Here is a 23,211-nt window from a genome sequence, read left to right as displayed (position 1 = left end):
AGCCTGCAACTCCGAACCCGTTCCGTTTGTTTCCGTGTCGCTAACTGGCACTTCATTTTTCATTCACCGTTTGTCTGTTTGTGAAGCACTTGTTGTTTGTTGCCTCAGACAGAGGGCGTGGAGACAGGGTGGTTCTGTGTGCCGCAGATGGAGTTCTGCCAGGCAGAAGTACATGTGAGAGAGGATGTTTGATGGGGGGCCAGGGGTGGGGGATGGTGGAGTTTGAGGTGAGGCAGCAGGAGAATGCCCTGGAGCCCGATGCCTAACCCCCCCCTAACAGAGCCACGCGCTCCAGGAGAGAGCGGATCCTCTCGCCGACAGATGGAGGAGACTAATAGTATAATTAAGCACCCGTGCCGACTGTTCCTGTTTACTGCGCGGTTGCTACGCTGTGACATCGACTGGTCCCTCCCCTTTCCCTGTAATCCCCACCCTCCCTCTCTCTCTCCCTCACACACACACTGTTGCCGGCAGGGTCTGAGGTAGAGTGGCAGAGCTCTCTGAGCAGACAGCACTGCGAGGCAGACAGCATGGTTACAGTGTGCAGCAGCGGAGCGCGCTGTCTCTCCATGTAGCCCGGTGCAATTGGCTTGCGGGGGGGTGTCAGAGGAGCAGTCGTAGCAGACGGAGCCACCGCCTGGGGGGCTGCTCTTATTTTCTCCTTTGGGGTAGAGGAAGAAACGTCCAACTTTTTTTTTTTTCTACTCAACATTAGTCTATTCTTTTTTTTAATTTTCCCTTTTTAATTTGGTTTTTGTTTTTTTTTTGTTTTGTTTTCTGTTGTTTTCCCTCAGTGGGTCTGTGCTGTGTCTTGCAAGAGAAGGGCCGCATGCATGACACTCCGCAAAGGCGAGAAGACGACCATCAGCATCCAGGAGCACATGGCCATTGATGTGTGTCCTGGCCCCATCCAGCCCATAAAGCAGATCTCTGACTACTTCCCCCGCTACCCGCGGGGTCTTCCCCCCACAGCGCCCCCTGCCCTCAGCCGCGCCGGCTCCCTGCGCTCCTCCACCAGCCAGCAGTCGGAGGGCCTCTCTTCTGACCATGCCCGCGAGGACGAGGACATGGACCGGGCCTTCGGCGCCGCCGCCGCCGCACCGCCGCCCAGCAAGAAGGAGGAGGAGCCGGACGTGGAGGGATACGACTCAGACGATTCCAGTGAGTACCCCCATCCAACTCCTCCATGTTTGTTCTGTAAAGTCCGTAGTTGTGTTGTACTCGAAACTGTTGTACTCGCAATGCAGTGACAACTGTTGCAGCGGCCTTTGCGGCTCCCTGACCCATGAGAGATAGGGGTGAGATCAGAGGGTTAGCTTCATTGCCGCCTTCGTATGCAGCGGGATTCGCGGCCCAAAATCGAGCTCCGCCCCCTAGTCTTGCCGGAGGCTGTTACGCATGCCGGTAACTTGAATGGCGCCACCTGCTGCGCTTCCTGTTCAAACTTCCAGAAAGGCAGGAGGAACCGCGCCGGGCTCCCGGTGATTGGCAGAACTGATTGTGAGTGTCGGCAAAAGACCTGCACCTCACGTTTCCATCCTGGCAGCAGCATCAGCCAGAATGTGCAGACACACTTAACGTGAGGCATGGGCTCAGCCGAAGCATGCATGTTTGGCTCTGTGCATGTCGGCTCTTCTCCCCCGAAGGCTCATCACAGTTGCTTTTCATTGGCCATGTCCGTTACTAACTGCCTGCTTCATTGAAGTGAGGAGGGGGAGGTGGATGCATTAGAGCCATCCCCAAGAGCCATTTGCAAAAAAAAAAAATCTGGATCGTTAGGAGCAATCAAAATAAAAGCTTTGAGTGGTAATTTGAACAGTTTGTTTCCTGTAATGTGTTTACTTTGATATTGTCATCAGGCAAATAAAAAAAAAAATCCAGAGCTATATCTCATTGCATCCTTGCATAGACTAGCTGTAAGGTGAAATACGAGCATGCTGTCAGTGTAGTTACAGAAAAAGTGGAGCTCCCATCGATTAAAAAAAATTCTGCAGGCAAACAGCAATCGTATTCTCATTATTTCCCAGCCTCTGCACTCCTCTCCTCTGCATGCCCTGAGAGGCTGTCCTTATTAGCTGAAATGCTTTCATTCAACGTGATGAAAAACATAAATTATTGGCTAACTTCTAAACCCTCGGCTGAGTGATTCAGTGTCGGTCGAGGGGAGCTGTGGGCTCTGCTCTCGGTGAGTGCGCAGGAGAGGGAGACGGCTCCGCTGGAGCAGCGGGTCCTGCCTCTCCGTCTCAGACTCCCTCGAGTCCGCCGCCTGCCACCTGTGTGACGGCGGGGACGAGCCCGCGGTCAGGGTTAATCTGGGGGAGCGCGGCGCATGTGGAGGCATGTACGCCCACGAATTAGACCACCGCCGCTTGTCCGTGTGCATTCGGCGTGGCGTAGAACGCTCTGATGTCGACAGATGTTGTGCTGTGACCCTTCGGTAGGCATGTTGCCCTGCGTTAAAAAAAGAAAAAAAAAAAAAAAGAACACCACCACAGCCCTGTTTTGGCAGGAGCCAAAAATTCCACTGCTTGTATGGGGGGCTATTGTGCAGCTGGAGCCCTCTGTACATATTGACATTCTTCATCACACTTGAATTGTATTGTACTGTGTGGTTCATGTATGACACTGTCATATCAATACCCTGTATCTACAGTCTATAAGACCATATGCACAAGAAGAACATACACATGATATTCTGTTATTAGATGAACATATTGCCACATCCAATTTGTGTTTATGTCTTAAAAATCCATTTAGGAGATTTTTTGTATCAGCATATCGCCGTGAGCCTAATCATGTCATAGCATGCCAGTTATGTATCATGTTTTTGCCACTACATTTGCATGAAGAGCGCATCTAAAATATCAAAACATGCAACATTTATAGAGTGCATCTTATACCACATGGATGTCTAAATTCCTTACCTGTGTTGTTTGTTCAAGAGCTCTTACCATGTTGCGATATCAGATTGCTCCAAGGTCATTTAAATATATACGTAAGGCGCTTTTGAGCCAATATTTTCTTTAATGCAAGATAGTGTTAGTGCTACAACTGCTTTGAGAATTGGCTGTGTGATTTTTCCCCATCTAACACATTTAATGGTACATGATGGGTACATGTACTTAGATATCTTTATCCATAATTTAATTATGATAGCCTTTTATTGACAGTGTTAGAGCCACTTCAGCTATTGTACCAGTACAAGCAGGTATGGACTCGAGGTAAAAGATTTTTTGCCTCTGCCCATTAGTCTATTGCCATGAATCTGTTTTTCTGCAGAGCAGTACATTACTGTACTCTTTGCTTTAGCTGCTATCCGGTAATGAAGACCTTCAGAATGAAGTATACATGGATACCAACAACACTTTTTTTTTTTTTTTTTTAACTTTACAGCAGTAAAGATTCCTGAATGGTGTGTAGCTACTATTATCCATTAAGTTTAAGGAACATTCATAAAGAGAGGCACTGAGGCGTGTGCAATATAAATGAGGAAAATGTGGCACACACTCAATATAAGCTGCAGAATGAAGCAAACTGGACTGCTTTGCACAAGTACCACTGCAACAAAATATTTGGAGAAAGACAGTCTGTGATAAAATGGTAGCCTTCTGACAGCAAGTCAACTCTATGCCAGCTATGCAGTTATCTGTTGCTCTAGTCGGCCTCTAACTGGCTTTATATACGATCTTCAGTAGCTTGGTTTCTCTGGTTTAAGGCTGAGCTCTTAAGAGTACTCCTCTGTGTCACAAATTCTGATTTGCTTGCAAGCTGAACAAAATGAGAAGTTAGCAATGATCTTTAAACCATATTTTTTTGACCGGAAAGAGACCTGAAACTTAAGATCAGTTGAGGAGCGCAAGGGTTTAGCTGTGAGAAGTGTGACTGTCAAGGAGAGGCAGAAAGGGAAGCAAATCAAGATTGGACGGTGTGCCGAAGTGTCGCTCCGTGATGCATGTGAGACATTAAATGCAGCCCCCATGGGGCAGCCTGCTCAGAGGCAGTTCTGCGAGCTAATCTGTCGCTGGATTGACGGATACCGGCCAAATAGCAAGCCAGGCACTGGAGACACCGAGGAGACAATTAATTGTTGTCTGTGTGAGATGTGTAATACCAATACGCAAATTACAGACATTGGCCTGCATTAGTAATAGGCTGAGAGGCCCATGAGCAACCGGCTGATTTCCGAGAAGACGGAGACTGAGCAATTTAAAATCAGCAGGGGGATTCCAAGCAGGAGAGCTGCACCATTTGATGGGCAGTCTGTGGCCTCCTGCGTGGACATCTATTCATTTTTATTCATAATAATATCTCCAGTGAAAGGGTTTTATTCCTAATCAATGAAATTAAGTATCCAGTTTTGTCCTAATGTAGTTGGGAGCAGTTGTAGGTATTATTTATTTATTTGCTGGAATTGGTTCGTGGTCATCAGTCTAGCAAAGGAAAATCGAACGTGGTATTGCATTTGAAATGTGATGAGCAGTCGCAACACTCCGCTGTGAGACTGGTAAAATAGCTATATTTCAGCGAGTCCTCAGTTATCTCCTGTTGAATGCATTCCTGCTCATAGTCATCTCAGGTCCCAGTTTTGACTGAGAGCTGTTTGTTGCTTGGAGCTAACTGTTCCTTGTAAAATGAAGTTAATATCAATATAATCTCAGACCTAAGGAGTTGGCAAGTACAGAATTGTACAAAGGTAAAAAAGTGAACCCCATGACTCTGTGTGCTGCAGTACAGCATAAAAGGCCTCAACCATTTCCTTTTCAGCATCAGGCAGTAAACCAGCTTTGACAGTAAATGGCGCTATATGAACTTGTTACATAAGTTTTGTTCAAAGGGAGGTTTTTGTTGAGAATCTCTCAAAGCTGAACTCTCCCTCACGCTCATAATATCAGGTTCAACACCATGTATTTGCTGCGTGATATGAATCCTACCTCCTACACATGTATTTCAATTTATACATCAGCTCTTTAGACAATAACCACAGGTAAAGGCTTTGAAGATCGGACCATTCAGAGTGTGATGCAATATCCAACACCTATTGAGAGTGATCATGCATGTACCATGGGACACAGTTTCTTAAGGCGGTGTATTGCTGACATGTTCCTCAGGGCTTCGTTATGCAGGAGATGTTGGATATTCACTTGGGAGCTGCCTGTAGAGAGAATCTGACTGTACCACTTACATTGGCATGTGAGTATCCACAGTGGGTGCAGAGGCAAAGAAACAGAGGCTGTGGAGAGGGTGAGAGATAAAAATACAGAGAGAGAGAGAGAGAGAGTGAGAGAGAGAGAGAGAGAGAGAGAGAGAGAGAGAGATGTATAGGTAACCAGAGAATGTAAAGAAATACATTTGTCCTCTGGTGGTTGAAGACTGTGGAGAATGAAATTGGATGCTGCTGTGTGGACAACCCGGTGTTTAATATAACTGATCCAATGATGTCAGATGTGACATGTTGGAGTTACAATGCTCTCAAGAGGTTGTGCAGGCAGGTATGATTCCACTTCCAAGTTATCAAGCTTGAGGGAGGTTGGAGGGCAATTGACAGCAAGATTTGATCAATTAACTACATGTATCATATGTTGAAAGGACTATGCAAGGGGCACGCAGTTTGCTACAGTGCGTAAGTAACTGGGTCTATACTGTACTCTGGTTGCAGCTTGAGACTGGGGTAGTGCAGTTGCATCCATATGCTCTATATAAAATCATACAAGCACGTATTTGCAAATAATTAACAATAATAAGATGAACCCGAGACCCAGATTTAATCTAACCACAATGCCATAATGTTGCCATTAATGGAAGTTAATCAGTCATCTTGCTTAACTAGAGACTGTTAGATGGCCCAAGGGATGGATTTGATGGATTAAGGGGCTCCCTCCAGCCGAAGTCAGTGTGGCATGGACATTATGGATTTTCCATTGCAGTGATGGTCCAGGCATCTTGCCCATTGAGGCAGAGAAAATGCTGATCAGCAGCATTGCTGCGGGAGCACTTGTTGCGCAAGGAGAAGGCTGTGGTTACCATTGGAGGGTCAGGATGCAGTATGTTAAGCTGTTAAGATGTTCTTGAAATTAGCTGAAATGTTGAGTATGAGCTCAACACTTGGTTAAATGCAGTTTCCAATGTTCGGAGCATGCTGTGCTTTGGTTGTATGAGGGCCTGAGTGATCGTGTAGCCTGGCTGCTGTGCAGTCTTACAGTTAAGGTTTAAGAGCTTATGGGACATTGCGTGCGGAATGATCACGGATTGGTGTTATGGTAAATTTTCATCTCATAAAAGGAACCTAATCATCCCTTTCTCCCTCTAAGCCGAACAAAGTCGTTAAAACGGACAGATGTATGGAGACAAATAGCTGGGTTATTTTGAGCCCTCTGTCATGTTTTGAAGGCACAGTGACACCAGGGAACCTATTTCTCATCGTGCTTTCAGAGCCTTCTGTAAGGAGAACCAGGTTAATGTGTCTGAACAGAAATACAGCCTGGCTTGACAAAGGTGAAAATCAAAAATGAATAGTTTGTCTAACTCTAGGTGTTTTTTTTTTTTTCTGACCACTTTTTTACTGTGAATGGTTGAAGGCCACCTGGAAATAAATAATGTGTTGGACATAATGCCTACAGATGGATAAATTTAATGGTCACACCTAATTTCAGAAAGTAAAGTGATAATACCAAGAGGTGAGGAAAATGTTAAGCAAGTTGCAAGAGTGGAATAATTATATAAAAAAAAACAATAATAGAGTCATGAAGGCATTGAGTTGTATTAATGAATAATATTCAACTACAACTATGTCTTTGTGCTTATATTGTTATGTTGGCAATTTAGAAAGATCTGGGGAAGGTCATTCCATCACAAAGTGATTCTGCTTTACATTCTTCAAATTTAATTTCCTTAAGTATTAATACATGTTAAAGCTGAAGACGGGATTGAATCAAACCCACTCACCTGATTTGCCCAGTTAAACACACGTCACACAGACTATTGTGATGGTATCTGTTTCCTCTTTAATGATTCGTTCAATAAAACACATTTGGGTGGCACTTTATTTCAGTGGGATGTAGAGCTTAGAACTGTACTATCGACCCGTAAGAATGACCAGTGTCCTGAGCTTTGGTTCAAACAATGTTTAGAGACTGCAGCTGCAAAAGTTGTAGCGGATAAACATGACCCGAATGACACTTGTGCAACATGTTGTGCACTGCATTGTGTCACGATATGGGAGCGGGGATAACAGGCTCTCTTGGGGAGCGGGTTCAAAACTTCCTCTGAAGTTGATCTGAAATTAGGATGAGACGCCTCAGGGGACAGGAGCTAATAAAAATGGTTCCCCCAGTGGGCAGAGTCCCCTCCCTCTGCGAAATCGCACTGGGAGATGGCAGTTTGTCGTTAAAACATCGACAGATTTGCGTGACAAAAAAAAAGGAAGAGAAAAAAAACACAGAATAACATTTTCTGCTCTATTTTGCCCAACCTAGATTTTAATTGAAATAGAAAAGTGCATTACCTACAGAGTCTCTCAGCATAGGGCAATCAGAACTGATCTGATGTGATGCTTTTCGCAAGTTCATTAATTAGGTCCTTCACTTGGGGGGGTCCTGTACTTTGCAGGTCTCCACCAACAGCTCAGAAAAACAGCATTACTTGCATCTCAATTTCGTGCCTTGTTTTAGTGTTTCATATGCTTGCTTATCAGCAGCTGTACATGTGGTCATGGTGAAAATATTTATCGCTGGCATTCTGGGCCAGAGAACTCTGTGTGCTCGTAACTTGTTGTGGATCATCACTGACCATCAGTGATCTTTTCAGACCTTTTCATGAGTGGACCCATTCTGTTTTTTTGTGGCTTTTTTCCTATTGTTGGAGATGCTACTACTTCAATGAAGGCTGTCTTTCCTTCATCCATCTCATACAGGTCTCGTTTCTGCCCTGAAAACCCATATTGACTAGGGAAATGAGAGTGTAGCTGACTTGTAACCAGGCTGTCCATAACCAGGACTTGCAATCCTATTAAGGACCTATCTGCAAGCTGTCATCCGATAATCAGTGGAAAGTACTGTATCCTACTTTCCTTGCCTCCAGGCCAGCGGCACCAGGCTCATTTTGATCTAACAATGTTGTTTTTATTTGTTTCTGTTATCCAGGGGGGTGCCTATAATCTCTTTGTTCATGAATTCACGGTGTTGACAGAAAATGGACATGAATGCTCGGTTGTTGCCTTAATGAGCATAATGGTAATGCCGCTCAGCATTTAAAAGGCTCGTTTGCCAGCTGCCATCTGCATCATTAGGACCGGTATCATTTTGACTGTTTTGCAGTATGTGGACACGTCGTCGCGAAGGCATTCCACCTGCCTTTGTTTCAGCTCGACTCAAAGGCAACTGCCACTCAAGCTGCCAGATGCAAATAGCCACTCTGACTTTCCATTCATCCCTGCAGGAGCAGCTAGGTTTAAAGGGAGCACAAGAGACCAGCTAAAGTGAGGCAGACACTGAGAATTCCCGAAGCTTTGTCTGTATTTTTCTTGGCAACGTAGAGGCGAGCCTCCCTCCAACATGAAAGGCATTTGCGTCCTGCTCACCTTGCTGTGCCTTCTGTATCTGCCTGATGAGAGGATGTAGGCTTTGGATCCCTCCATCTGTTCCAGCTCAGATTAGTGGAGCACATTTCCAATGATTAGTTGTTATTCCAGCCCATTCCCATTTTCATGCTGGTGTTTCCTGTAAACAGTTCACCTGACCTGCTTCCTTCTCATTGGCACATGCACGCAAGTCCTGTTCTCATGTTTAAAGGGGCATGTTGCTTCTGTCAATGTCCTCTCAGTGTAGAAACTTCACAGAGCCAGACCCAGAGCCGCTTCTGTGTTTCCCTCTGCAGCCAACAGAGAGAAAAGCAAGGAACCTGTCAGTGGTGGTTTTCACCCACATTCAAGTCATATACTTTCCTGGAGAATGTCTATCACAGTCACTGCTTAGAATCCATTAGTGTCCACCTTCAATCCACCTTTAAAGGAACATAGGCCTGCTGACGGGTTGGCACCAAATGTCATTTGCTTGAGGAAGCCGCTTAATATTTGTGGTTGACACACGTCGTAGTACAGCTTTGTCTATTTGTTAGCGTTAGAAATTGAGTTTAAATCAGAAAGTGACATCGAAAAGAAAAAGAAGATTAAAGACTGATTTTTTTTTTTTAATCCCAAGATAAATATCCCTCAGAAAGCAACATGAATATGCCCCCCTTGCAGACAATGCGTGTTTTCTTAGGGCCACATGTGGTGTAACATGATAAATGCTCAAATACATTTTTCCTAGCAGCTGATCTGCTCAAAATGATCAGGCCGCATTTTATGATCACTGCCTGAAGTGGGCTATGGACTAGGTGAATTGGTATTCCATACTGAGCAGCAGCAATGTGTACAGACTGCTCTGTTTACATGCATGTTGTTATATTGTGGCCTTTAAAATTATTGGCAACCTATTGATCCTTTCCAAGTGCCTTGAAAAGCAACTATTTTGAGCTATCACTGAAAAGATAGAGGAAAATAGAAATCCTATGACATTGACGTTTGTGTGGGCCATCTTCGAGAGGCTATTTCTAAACTCCAAAGTGTTGAGTCTTTTGTGAAGGAGGTAGTAAGTGGAGAATTTTAGCAAGTGAAATGTTCCGAGCGTTAAAGAGGGATTGTGGGCTAAACCAGGCTTTTTGCCAGGTGAAATATTTACAGAATATTTGCCAGTTTCACACATTATTTGTTGTTGTTTAGGCTCTCGGGAGAGTTGGGTATGCCTTTTGCTTTGTATTAAAATCATAATTAGACCAAATCTGGACTATATTCATGGGTTTTTGTGTTCAATATTGGGGTCATTTCAAACTAAGGAAGTTCTTGTATGTGGCAACATAAATGAAAGGATTTATTGCTATTTGTTATTTGAATTCCCTTGTCTGAATATGCACCTGATCTTTTTTTGTGACTGAGGAATATGTTTATTCTTTAAAAAAGATTGAAATACAATTCCTGTTTGTGATGTAAAAATTCTGGATTGTGTCCAATTGTAGAATACGTGCACAGTAATACTTTGGTGTTATGCTGACATGATTGAGGACAGTCCATTTCGGGTAAAAAAAAAAAATAATAATGAAAAAAATATAAAAATCCCTGCCTTAATGCCAGGTCATGTAAGGATTTCTTTTCTTTCTTTCTTTAATAATAATAAACAACTTATGCAATGAGTGTGATGGTTTTATTAATTTTTTATTACATAATATTATCATATTATTTGCTCACATTGTTCAGAATCCTAAATATTATATCATACTTCTAACCAAGCTGAATAAGTTCTTCTCATTATCCTTTATTATACCTATTCAATTGTTGCTATGAGGTCCAGTTCTGTATTTTAAATGGCAAATGACAAAAATTAACCCATCCTTCTTTCCCGCTGTGGAAGATGGCTTGCTTACTGTTCTCCCCTTAAAGCCCAGAGCAGCTTGCCACCAGAGAGGAGATGCACTGACTCTGTTAACAAGCCCCGAATGGCTTACCCTTGCTCTGTCAAGGCCCCTCAAGCACAGTTTCCCCTTCCCCCCATCTCCTGCCCAATCCAAGTAGCGCCGGGCCACTGTTCGACTGCCCTCTGAAACTCCCTCCACCCGTGTCCACCAGGCATCCCTCAGCTCACAGGATCCGTGAAGCTAATCCCTTTAATAGATGCGGTCTGATGTCGGGGAGCCCGGGACGGAAAATATCATTTAAAAAGGTGGTGTGGCGTGCCAGCTCAGCGGATTGCGCCCTCTCTAGTGTATCAGTGTTTGATTACTGTTATCAGTGTCAGTGATAGGTGGGTGAGAGGTTCTAAGGGCTTCTCCGGAGCACTCCCAGAGTGCCATCTGACGTACCCACATGGTGCCTGGCAGCACGGGACCAAGCCGGGTGCCTGCAGCAGGTGAGACGGCTCTGAGGGTGCTCACTCCACTCTGTCCCCCAACTGCCGACCAAAATTCCACGCCGCCTCGGGCGCTGGTACCTGCTGCACCTCACACCACCTCCGCTAGAGGACTCCTCTTCAGCTGTAGGAGTCAGGATTCTCTGCCCCCGGTTCATCCGTCGTGCCTGTGCTTCATGTTTACGCTGGAGGGCAGCGCATTCGTAAAAAATCAGCTTTCCAGTAACTTTGGTGTTTTTCAGCAGCCCACACTGCTCACATCACATTTCAAGACAGCTCCATCTAGAAACAACACACTATTAAAGCTTGGTCCTCTGCACTCCTGTGTGTATAGGAGTGCCCATTTCAGTCCTTCAGTCACACACAATTGGGCAAGGGTGGGGAAAGGAAGAAAAGGGTAAAACTGATTCAACTGTGGCACAGAAACATAATCTTATAACAGGTCAGCAATTTACATTTACATTTATTCATTTAGCAGACGCTTTTATCCAAAGCGACTTACATAGGTTACAGTTCTTTACAATGTTATCCATTTATACAGCCGGATATTTACTGAGGCAACTGTGGGTTAAGTACCTTGCCCAAGGGTACAGCAGCAGTGTCCCAGCGGGGATTGAACCAGCAACCTTTCGGTTACGAGTCATGCTCCTTAACCACTATGCTACACTGCCGCCCTGATGAAAGATGAATAACTAATTTAAAACATAGTAAGCCAAAACCAAAATAGGTCTACCTTTTCCATAATGAGAATTAAGTATCATGTGTTACATATATGTCAGCTGGGCAGGTTAGTTCATCAGATATTCTACAACTTTTGCCCTAGAGACATGAGTTTTCTAGGAAGAAATACATCAATGCACCTGGAGATCCCTAGATTGTCTGGGGATTCCCACCTCTGCGTAACAGTGGCTGGTGAAGGAGCTCATTAAAGTTAGGGTCACATAGGAAACGAACGTGAAGTGCAATTGCGCATGAAACTTCAGCTCCCAGAACAAGAAACTGCCTTTATGCAGCGGCATGAGGAGCTGAGGCAGTGAGAAGAAGCAGAATAAAAATTTCCTTTAATGTTGATATTTTTTACCCTATAAAATGGGTGGCTTTTGGAGATCCTAAAGAAAATAAAATGCATACTAACAGCTGTATTCTGAAAGAAAACTGGTTTATTCAAACCTTATATCTGGCCATGTTAATGTGTTGCCAAGTGTCTCCATCAGGATCTAGTTTGTGAGGTCATTAATCACAAGATTCAAGGTTACCTCAGAAGACATTTTCTTTGGTTTGGGAGTGGGAAAGCGTCCTCCTGATATGTTGTTAAGATACTGAGCTGTTTCAGTGGAGTAGCCTGCTCCCACATCCAGCAGGGATTGCCAGTCCCATTTCATGTGCAGAGCAGCATGTAGAGCCGAGCTGTATACGGCTCGAGAAAATCAAAAACCAGAGAAGATGAACTAATTTCAGTTCGCTGATAACCTCTGCTCTTGGCAATGGGCCGTGGCACCGCAGATTCAAAGAGTTGCACTAGAATTGGACAGTACAATTTCGTGTTTTTTCTTTTGCATAAGTGGATGTTTTTCTGAAGGGTTAACCGATCAGCAGCCTACTGGCCATGCGACCAGTCCTTTAGGGGACATGAGGACAAGGACATAAGAGCTTTAATCTCCTGCCGCTGTTGAATCCACAGCATTCCTGCTGGCCTCCAGCTGCTCCCCACGTCCACATGTTGGGAACAGAGGGAGAAAGTTTCACTGCATTGGACACAAGTGAAGCAGGTCAGCAACAAGGAAATGCTGTGACAAACTGTGCCTGTCTTTCAAATGAAGCAATGGCTTATTTTCCTATTCATGCCACTACAGCTATATATACGCAGGAAATCTATTTCATTACAGAGTAGTTAAGTGATGTATTGCTGTCAGTAAGAACTGTGTAATCACTTGCATTGTGTATATAATTACATATGGATATAGGGATGGTTTTGTGGTTAGGTTAAGGGTGGAGGATAGGTCTGGCATAGGGCAAGGACTAGCATTAGGATTGGGTCTAGATTTTGGAATTAGAGTTAGGTTATCTAGAAAGCCCTATGTAATGGCATGAACCATAAACTTTGTATCAAGAGAAGTTCACAAAGAGTAGTAATAAATGTTTTACACAGTAGTTACATTAATTTATGACACAGCATAATTACATTTTTAAATTACCTACTTAATAAATATAATTTGTTACACAGTCCCCCCTACTACTAAAAACACAACACTCCATCCTCTTTTACAAAACCCCTCAGCAGCAGTAGGATTAAAGAATTGTGTAATGGCTTGTATATTTAAAACCGCCCGTGCTGTTTTTATCCAGACTGCTACTCTGCACTGAGACACTTCCTTCCTGGAATGACTCAAAGTGGAACTCTGCAAGAGAACTCATTTTTCCCATGGGGAAGCAGTGAGGATGTGGATTACCAGTAATTAAAATAAAATGGTTCATTTATAGAAATGTTGCCATTTTATACAAGCTGCTCGTCATATTTTCTACTGCCACACAGGAGCTGTAAGGGAAACAGTCTTATATATAGGGCACATGGCTTGAAGCTTTTGCAGAGCACTTCATGAAATTATTAACTTCAAAAATACGCAAGCACTCTCCAGAAATGCATCAGCTCTAATTCATTACCTAATGCAGCTCTCTCTCAATGTCAGACTCTTGCAAAAAAAAAAAGGTAATTAAATAAAAAATTCAACAGTGTCGTACATATTATTGCAAACAACCTCCTCTGCTCCGCTGTTTAAAGGATGCTCAGGGCATCACTGCAGGACGTGCAGTAGGATTGCTGTACGCTGAAGCATGCAACCTCTGTGTGCATCGCATGCAGATAAGCGTCTACCCAGCAGGAGATATCAGCCGTGGTTGTGACAATGGAATCGTCTGGTGCAAACGCTATGCCAAAGATTGAGTTTCTTCTTTCTTCAGTCTGTTTATTGCAGGCAGATGGACAGAGATGCTTTGCCTGTCTTCTGACAGGGCATGTAGATTGACAACTGTCCAGTGTGTGAGTGTCGGTAGAATGCAGTCATGCCTGTCATGTGGCTGTTGCAATTTGCATAGGGTTGAAATGGTTTCTTTGAGAGGTCTTGATATGCTTATTATCAAGAGTGATATGCTTCCAGCACGGAAACATACGCAGGTTTTAATCAGGGGTTTGATAATGACTCGTAATTGCATCGTAATGAAGATGCGGATCCTAAAAATTCACCTCTCTGAGGAGGAGGAATTTCTCTTTGCCAAGGACGAGCAACTGAATGAGAGGCAACATTAGAAAAGGTTAAATCAGCATAATGATCTATTAATATCCAGAAATGTTACCAAATAAATCCTGATAATGACCATTCTCAGTAATGGCTGTGGCATAGACATTCTCAATTTTTGCATTGGTTTTTAATTAATCAATTAATTACTGTATTTGTGTATACATTTTCTGTTTTAAAGTTTGTGTTGAAACTTGTAGACCAAGTAATTCAAACAGCATCACCTGATGCCAGGTGTAGAATCCTTCAGATAGGATCTGTACCTACAGTATCATGGCTTTAAAAAAGACACATTCCTCTGCAAATATCTGTTATCCTTATCAGAACGGTAGCATTTCCAGCACAAGCTGATATGCAGTAAGCCCTTTAATCCACCCAGTTTCATGTTAATACCAACCAGTGGATGGAAACTGCTGTTTACTCTAGCGGGCTGTTTGTCTAAATTTAACTTCTGAGTGCAGTGATTACCGAAGCTTTGGGCTCCAGGAGGCCCTCGAACAGCCCCCAGGTTCAGGCTGTCACGTGTCACACTTGCAGCCATTTGGGAAGGAAAGGGGGAATAGCACAACACCGATGTTTGTGAGAGAGGAGATCTGGGGGAGATTCGGAGCGTACTGATCTCACCGCCAGCTTAGGGGCTGATTTAAAGCTAATAGCTCTGTTTGGGAAGCCAGGATTAAGAGACCAGATGCGAAAATTAAACATTCCAGAGAAAAATAGATCTGTTTCTCTAGACGGGTATTGTCATAGGCAGAGAGATGATATCCAGTAATCAGGAGATAGAGGGGGATGAGTTAGATGTGTGTATGAGTGTATATGTGAATATATGTGTGTATGAGTGTATATGTGAATATATATGTACAGTCAGTACCATGCGGTGTAATGTACAGTGAGAGCACTGTCCTGAATTATATTTTGTAAACTAGTTGTTGACAGTCTAAAAAAGCATGATAGCAAACGGCTTGCCACTTCAGTGTAATTACCAACCATTCGTATAGCCAAACATCCGTGAAAGTGGAAATCACAAACTCTGGTAAAATTAGACTTTTTTTTCTTTCCCCTGTATTGTTTATCCCGCAGGGTAGTTTTCATATGCAAGGAGAAGTCTTGTGAAATCAGTTCTAACATTTGTCTGATTAATCAGCTTTGTTGTTCCTCCCTGTGTTACCTTGTTAAGCTCTAATTTCTTTTCATTTCCACCAGATCGCTCACCTGCACCTCTGTACGCAAGTGTATGCGGTGCCACCCTTTGGAGAACTCAAAGTGGATGTGAGGCATATTATCAGACTTAACCCGTAGGTATAAATCAAATACCCCTAGGTTCCTGGCGGTTTTAATATGCAGAAGCCTTGCTTGGATTATCTCTAATTGGAATATTAGAAATATTATGAATAATCGTTGTTCCCTGAAAAAGATGCGCAGGGCAACACAAGGTGTTGTGGAGCTAGCAGGTTCCGGATATGTAGGCCATTAATGAGTATCACAATCAGGTTTAGCCAGTCTGGACAGACCCACTGAAGCAGTATCCAGCTCCATTGGACACTCGGCTCTGAGTGAGACCCGGGTTTTGGAATGGACTATATTGATTTACATGATAATTACAGTCCGTCAGTTTATGGCTAAATGAGCCTGGCTGACCGCGGCAGGGGGAAAGCTGTTGCACTTTGATTCAGTGTGATTTTGGCTATTTCGAGATCGTTAAGAGATGGAATATGAATAGGGGACTAATATGCTGAGCAGAAAAACTCGGCAGGAAATCCGGGACTTCAAATGTTCGCATTTCTAAAAGTGAAGACAAAAAGAGCTGGAGCGGCGTGCAAGGTTAGCAAGACTCTGGCGCCGCATAATAACACCTAAAATGGTGCATTAATTTTTTTTTCCCCTCACTACTTAGATTCTAATTCGGGTATATTATCCAATTACAAGCAATTACCCGTGGCTACAAAGTGAATAAAAGTGCCTCTTTTCAAACCTTTTTCCGGTTCTGCCTGATTAACTCAATTAAATGCGAGCTTCCCTACTGAAATGTGCGGTCTTCATTCTCCGGCTGGCTCGCCCATCGATCACGGCTTTACTTTGCCCGCTCTGCGTCCTGTTCGGGGGCTGTCAGCACTGTCGCAGCTTTTGATAGGGCGTGCTGAGCCCTCCCTCCCTGCAGAGCAAAGATAAAGCGCCGGCGACTGTCAGACCACAGCGTTACCGGATTCCCCAGACGGACGCGTCCTGCCTTGCACTTCTGTTATTAGGTCTGCTTTATTCTGGCTTGGTAAACAGCCGGGATGTGCATACATCGGATGTCTTTCGGGACTCGGGGGTGGGGGGGGATTTGATCTCGCAGTGGTCGTGCCTTGCGGGCGCAAACAGAGCTGGCATTTCCGGGGTCTGTGAAGGTCCCTCTTTTGCTCTCCTGTTTCCCTAAGTGGGCAACGATGGGTAGACTTCCTGTGATTGCCTTTGCTCCTTGTTTCTGCTTTTCCTGTGGGTCATGCCTGGAAAAGCAGAAACGTTAATGACACATTGTATGCCTCATCAAACCCACTCCTCGAAGACCGTTCTGTAGCCTATAGGATGGTCACCCATTTTTCATGGAGGCACTGGGGTCAATGAGGTTTGTTTTCTGTCTGAGTACTTTCTACTTGAGCTATTTCTTGATTCAACTAATGGTTGCCTCAGCTGCCTCTGTTGAATCGATTTAAACACTCTTAGATTATAGGTTGTTCAAAATGAGCCCGGAAACAAACTGGGCACCACAGCATCATATTGTACAGTGGTCACCGCATTGCAGTCTGGCATGTTGTTGATAAAAGTAAACACATGAAAATGTAGGCATACACTGTTCTAAGCTAGTAATCAGGTGCAGTCCCCATTTAATACAGTCTCCAACATTGTATATGAGGAAAGGTGTAAAGCAGGATGCAATAACATGATATACACTAGCACTATGTGGCTGCACCATATAACAAGATTGGGATTAATAAATATGTGTGACAAGGACACTTTGATTTGATCTGGCACACAGATTGCATCCAGCCCTGCTGGTAAAGAGTACCACAGGCAACAGTAGAATCTGCCCTGTGGGGGCAGTGCCTCTTTCTCTCCCCTCCACTTCTGGGGCTCCTTTGTAACAAGGGCTGTTGTTGGCTTCTTCTCCTTCTCCTTGAGCATTTCATCCACTTAAACCCAGCTGTCCCATTGGGAAAACATAGAGAATGATGTAATATCTGCAAGAATCCCCAGATATCATCATTAGTAAGTCATAATTAGAGTGTGTCACCATTATGGTGAATTTATGAAGTCCTTCCAAGTGATATGGTTATGATGTCTCCTGATGAGCTCGTGCAGTAACGGCAGACTTCAAAACAAAAGTCACCCCCGGACGGCTGTGGCTGGCTCAGATGGATGACCGAAGACTCGGCCAATTCTTGATGAATGGTGCCTCTGTTTTATGTGACCTCTTTCGACCAGTGATGGATGGTGACGACAGGGCGCAAGTCCCCCTGCAGCTGACTTGAGGTCACGTCATTCCAGGGTCTGGGCAGTAGCTGTCGAAAAGTTGCACCCTGTCACTCATGCCTGCTTCCAGCACGGCAGCACTTCAGTTTTCAGTTCCAAGCACCAGTGCCCATCACTTACCACAACCGTTGTTCTGGCCTCTTTTACAGGAGCCGAATTAAACCAGATCTCATCCAGATTTTTAGTTACCATGAAATTAGTCCTCCCATTCCCGCCATCTCCGTAGAGGCAGAGCAGCTGTAACGTTGCTCGGCGGCAGCCAAAGTGAGCAGTGTTCTCAGGGAAATAAGCCCCACCCGCACGTGGCCTTGTAGAAGCTGCGGGGGATTCTCTCCCGAATTCCGGATTTGGGGGAGTCACGCATCTGCGCGGAGAAATCCGATCATGCTCTCATCCCAGGCACCCGTGGCTGGGGGATCAATCATGGCGTGTCAGACAGGGCCGATCAGCTCACCGTCACCCAAAATGTCAGACGAGATGAAAGTCCCCCCGGGGACCGGGCGTGTGACTAAAGGCTTCCGCGGCAGTCTTGGCACCGTAGGCATGCGGTGGCGCATCCGCCCAGCACCCCCTGGGGCCCCCGGGATTAGCCCACCTCATCGATTTCACCATTTTGCTCCATTGCGTGAAATCTGCCTTTCAACAGGATGTACGGCTCTTATGGATTTTTCTGCTTCCCTCCCTCCGCCCGATGGATACTTACAGAAGCCCTGAATGTTTGAATGTCTGGAGATTACGCAGATGAAGGGGTGCCTTACATCTAGTGGCTGATGGAAATGGTGCCTGATTTGCGCCTGGCATTTAGCCCCCTGCTTGAACAGTGCAATTTTCAGCAGGAAAAAAAGTTTATGACCGGAAAGTGGCTCGCTGAATTGTATGTGTGAATAATTTTGGGGTATTTTAAAACAGCATTATACCAGACAGATTTCAGCTGTTCATGTAATGACAACGCAGTCCATACAAAGAAACGATAAATAAACACTTGACTGTGTGTGAGATCAGCCTGGATGTTAGAGTGGTCTGGAGCCTGAGCCCCCCTGCTTGCAGTGCGGTTTGTGGCCAATCCTGCTGGCACCCCCAGCTCCTCTCTGGCATGACCAGCTCCTCTCTGCCTCCTGTGTTTCTCAGTGATAAAGTAGGTGAATGGCCTCCAGCCACTGGAGCCAGCATCTGTTTCCCCCCAAGGTTCCCATGAGTGTGACAGGTATTAAATGAATGATTTGGTAGTTGGGAAGTGTTGTGTAGTGTTACTATCTGAATTTTTTTTACAAGCACTGCTGTTTGCACTGCCTAAACTGGCAAAATGTTTTGGATGGCAGGATGATAGTAATTTTCCGCATTATCTTTCCTTTACTGCATCAATCCAGTCATTGTAATTTTATTTGTTGGACAGAGCTCCACCCAAATACGTCACACTTTTTGATGTGAGTTTGTTTTTATCCCCCTCACTCCTGTCCTCTGTCAGTATGTGTGTTCCTGCAGGATTAAAGGTGAGTGTTGACATGAAGCCAGGTACATAGACAATGCGCCCTCCTCCCTCCCACACGCACACCTACTCCACCCCCCAACAGTGCAAATCCCGGCTTTGCTTTATTTCAATTTGTTCAGCTTCCGGCCCTTGCTGACAGACCCACAGTGAGGCAGGTGTTGCTCAGTTAAGGGACCAAAACAATTAGCACGAGAAGAACTGACCTCACCTGCATCTACCCCACTTGCACTCACAGAATTACCGGCACGTCTTCATCCGCCACAGGATCACCAAGTAGGATGAGGAGTATATCCTCAGACATTTTATGGGTTAACAGGTCATAATGCAGTGGCCCAAAGTTGTCTAGCGCAGAGCTTGCTGAAGAAATAGTAACATAGTCAGCAGCACAAACAGCACAATGTACGGTAGAGTTGATTAATGGGCTAAAAACTGTCATTAATTCACATCCACGAGGGACAGCGCTGGCTCTCAAAGGCCTCCGTGGGTTTGCGCTTGACACAGATCCGATGGCACACTGGCCTGTTTATTATTTGCTTTCTTCACTCTCCCCTCAGCCTCGTGTTAAGGAGAACGTTGGCTGGCGGCTTGTGGAAGGGGAGCGAAGGAATTAACGGGGTAGAGTAAAGAACTAAAGGAGTGCCTTTTTGGCTGTGTGTGTAATTACAGCACGCCAGAGAGCCCGCTGTCTGCTGAAGTTCATACAACATTCCCTAAAATCCATTAGCATCGAAATCGTTTTTTTTTTTCCTTCTCTGCCAAGGACATTGGATTTCAACATTACTCTGTGGCACGAGCGGCATGCCACATCGCTGCCGGAGCCTACGGTAGATTAACTTTGCCCTTTCTGGCGCCTCCATTTTGCCGTGCTCCCCCAGATGTGCTCTTTTTTTCTCAGGCTCTCTGTCTTTGTGCTTGAAATGTTTTTTTGTTGGCGCCGGTGGCAGTCTCTGGGCTAGATTATGTTGGCTTTTAATCAGGAGCTTTCCAAGCGCACGAGGGCCACCAGAAGAGAAAGGGCTCTTTCTGATGGGGGGTGTGGAGAGGCATAATCAAAAGGCACAATGAGAAGACCCAGATTTACTCCACAATGTGCTTTGTCCTTTGAGTAATGATTTTCAGCAAGTCCTTGGCAGTCACTGAAGTTAATGAAAAGTTTTACAGAAAGGCCAAAAACTGTAAACTTGCTTACATTTTTATATCAAAGTTGTGTACAAAGTCTATTGCATTTCATCGGAATAGACTCTTGAGGAGGTAGCAAGGACAGTGAGGGCGTGAAGGTTCCAGTTTGCTGACAGTGCACATGCATTGGACCAGAAGCACTTCATGAGATAAATTACAAGATGTATGTTTGTCGACGTTTTAGTATGGATTCCCCAAGTGAATGAGAGATTTAAACAGGAGTTGCATAATGAATGTGCCCTAAAATAGCAACACCAATCTGGTTACAGATATGCTTTCTGTCCTTGGAGCTTACATGCACAAGTGATTGGTTGCCAGTGGTAAGATAAGCTGTTAACCAGAGAACAATTTGATACCGCTGATTGCCTGTGCCTCCATTTAGCCCTAATACACAGCCAAAGATGGAATCCTTTTCTTCAACAGATGAGCAAAAACTGATAATGAAAAATTCACCACACAATAAGGTAGCAACAATTATTTTCATGCTATTCCCAAGTTTTATTACAATATACTACAATTACATCAGTAATCATCTGTTGTTCTTGTCTATTTTTATGTATGCCAGAGATCCTCCACATTTTTGAAGGATGTGCTGCAGAGATCTCCATCAAAGAGAAAATTGGCAAATACTGTATTGCAGAAATAATGAAGATTTGTGCATTAATTAAGATGCATTAGCGCTCACCTTTCACTCAGAGCCAGTGCTGTAATTGCCACTGTCTTAAGCTCCAGCTAACATTAGCACAATGCGCTGAAGTCTTCACCTTCTCTGCTTGAGATAAAAGGGTTTCCAGTGTCAACACTGCTAAGCCAATTTGAGCGTGACACTTCACCGTTCATTTCTCCTGAACTCATAGTCTGTATGATCAGTATTTTAGTAGGCAGTCTAAAGAATTTGATATCCATTTCATCTTTTGCCAGGTTGGACACTTGCAAATGCAGAGCAGAGCCATTTACCCGCCACGGTGTCTTAATCTCTATGGCAGGTAAACGGCATCTCTGTGGGAAATGATAAAGGGAGAATTTAAACAGGGAACTTGCCTTCAAATGGTTTTTTTAACCTTTTAAATCACGCAACTTGCAAATGTAGTCTTTTTTATAATGTAAACAAATATCATTTATTTACTTTTAACAAGCAAGTGCATTTATGCTGAAACCAATTGCTTCTTGTGGTTTCGAGATTTTCTGTAAATAAGTACCGTGATCAACAAACAACACATTAATCATTTGAAATACTTTTAACTTCATTATGCTTTAGAAGTCTCAGGTTTCATTAACTGAACATATACCTGTATATTTATGTAATAATGCTACAACATATGTGATAAGTAAACTAAATGTAAGAGAGAATTGGTTTAAATAAACCCGGGAAAAGAGAGTGAAGCCAGGAACAGTGAGTTCTACGTGCTGTAAATATTCAGAACTGTTAATCACAAATGTGTGTGCGGCAAGGGTTTCCCGCAGTGGGAGTGCGTTTCTCCATCTTGGGTCTGCCAGTGTCTCTGTTTCTCATAATGAGGCAGCAAATGGCACTCTGGACAGTCTATCTCTGACATTAATTGAGTTTTAGAAGGGCCTTATATTGTCCTCCAGGCAGATGGCATTCCAATTGGCCCTTAACATAATATAGACTTGGTCTCTCTGGCTTTGTTGCGGAATCCTTAGATTACTGGTAAGATTTTATCAAACGTTCTAAACCTCACCTGCTGTCACTCAGAGGCTCCGCCCAGAACACTCATCTTGACTGTTAATTCCTCCTCTGAATCCAGGGCTTTTCATGATAACCAGCCCAACCCTTGCTGTTTTTCCTGAGCTTTCAATGTGCTAATGGTCTTCTGGAGAAGCTCTTAACTCACTTGCACCCTCCGCTCGGCGTCTGTGTGCTCGTGTGTCATAATTTGGCTTCACATAGTACTGTATGTGGCAGTGCTTTTACAGCGTGATTTAATCGTGTCAATTTTTACCCATAAATATCCCCAGATACGAGGGATGTGTCAAAGAAATCATGAGGAAATAAATCTCTCTTTATATTGAGATGATGAACGATGTGCCTCTGCCTCATGATTAATTGTTTTGCTCTCGTTTCAATATATGCTCCGTTTGTCATCCTTTACCAGCTGTACTGCAGTTTATTTATTTCATGCTGTGTAGTGTGTGGGCTTCTTAATGCATCAGTGGATGATGTACTGCTTGTCTTATTTATTTTTATCATTGACTGTGTATGCAAAGGTGAACGGTGGCCTGTATCTTTCATCGTTGCCCGTGTATGCAAAGGTCCAGAGGGCCTGAGTGATTTTTACATGCAGCCGGTTGCTTTGGGCACAGCAGTTTGCTCGTCAGTGGGTTTTTAGCGTGTGACTGTCAAGTGCCAACTCAACCCACCCACTTCACAGTATGACCAGCGGTTGCCAGAGTGGGTCAGCAGATGTAAAGCGCTGCCCCGAACCATCTCAGTGCGGAACCCTGCGTGTTTCTGTGTCTCCTCCCAGAGCATCTCTCTCCTGAGAGTGTCAGTCTTGTGCATAGTCCTGCCCTAGCCAGCGCATCCCTTGGCGCCCGTTCTCTCCATTCTTGACACATGTCATCACAGAGATGGACCAGAGTTAATGGCCTTGCTTTGGCCCTTCCACGACCTTGTCCACCCCCTTCATGCCACTGAAACTGAGATAGGTTTCTCCCCACCGGGCCATTTAGGCTGATATGCAGGCTTACCCTTATGAAAAATTCATGTTAACATTAGATAAAATATCAAATCCAAAATAGAAGGAATATATATATTTCATATTTCAGTCTCGCTATT

The 23,211-nt window shown here is 44.3% G+C and overlaps 1 protein-coding gene across 1 annotated transcript in view; it reads left to right on the top strand.

Moving 5' to 3' along the window:
• Positions 1-762: 762 nt before the first annotated feature.
• LOC118774962 (double C2-like domain-containing protein beta) overlaps positions 763-23,211 on the top strand; it is an 81,775-nt gene continuing 59,326 nt past the window's right edge. The window contains exon 1 of the mRNA XM_036524601.1: positions 763-1,161. Within this exon, the coding sequence (XP_036380494.1) occupies positions 834-1,161 (328 nt within the window). The 5' untranslated portion in view covers positions 763-833. The remainder of the gene's footprint in view (positions 1,162-23,211) is intronic.

The sequence above is a fragment of the Megalops cyprinoides genome, chromosome 3 (genome assembly GCF_013368585.1).
Source record: "Megalops cyprinoides isolate fMegCyp1 chromosome 3, fMegCyp1.pri, whole genome shotgun sequence".
In the NCBI taxonomy this organism is placed as follows: Eukaryota; Metazoa; Chordata; class Actinopteri; order Elopiformes; family Megalopidae; genus Megalops; species Megalops cyprinoides.
Note: the sequence above shows the minus strand (reverse complement) of the source record. Positions and strands in the feature narration are given on the sequence as shown.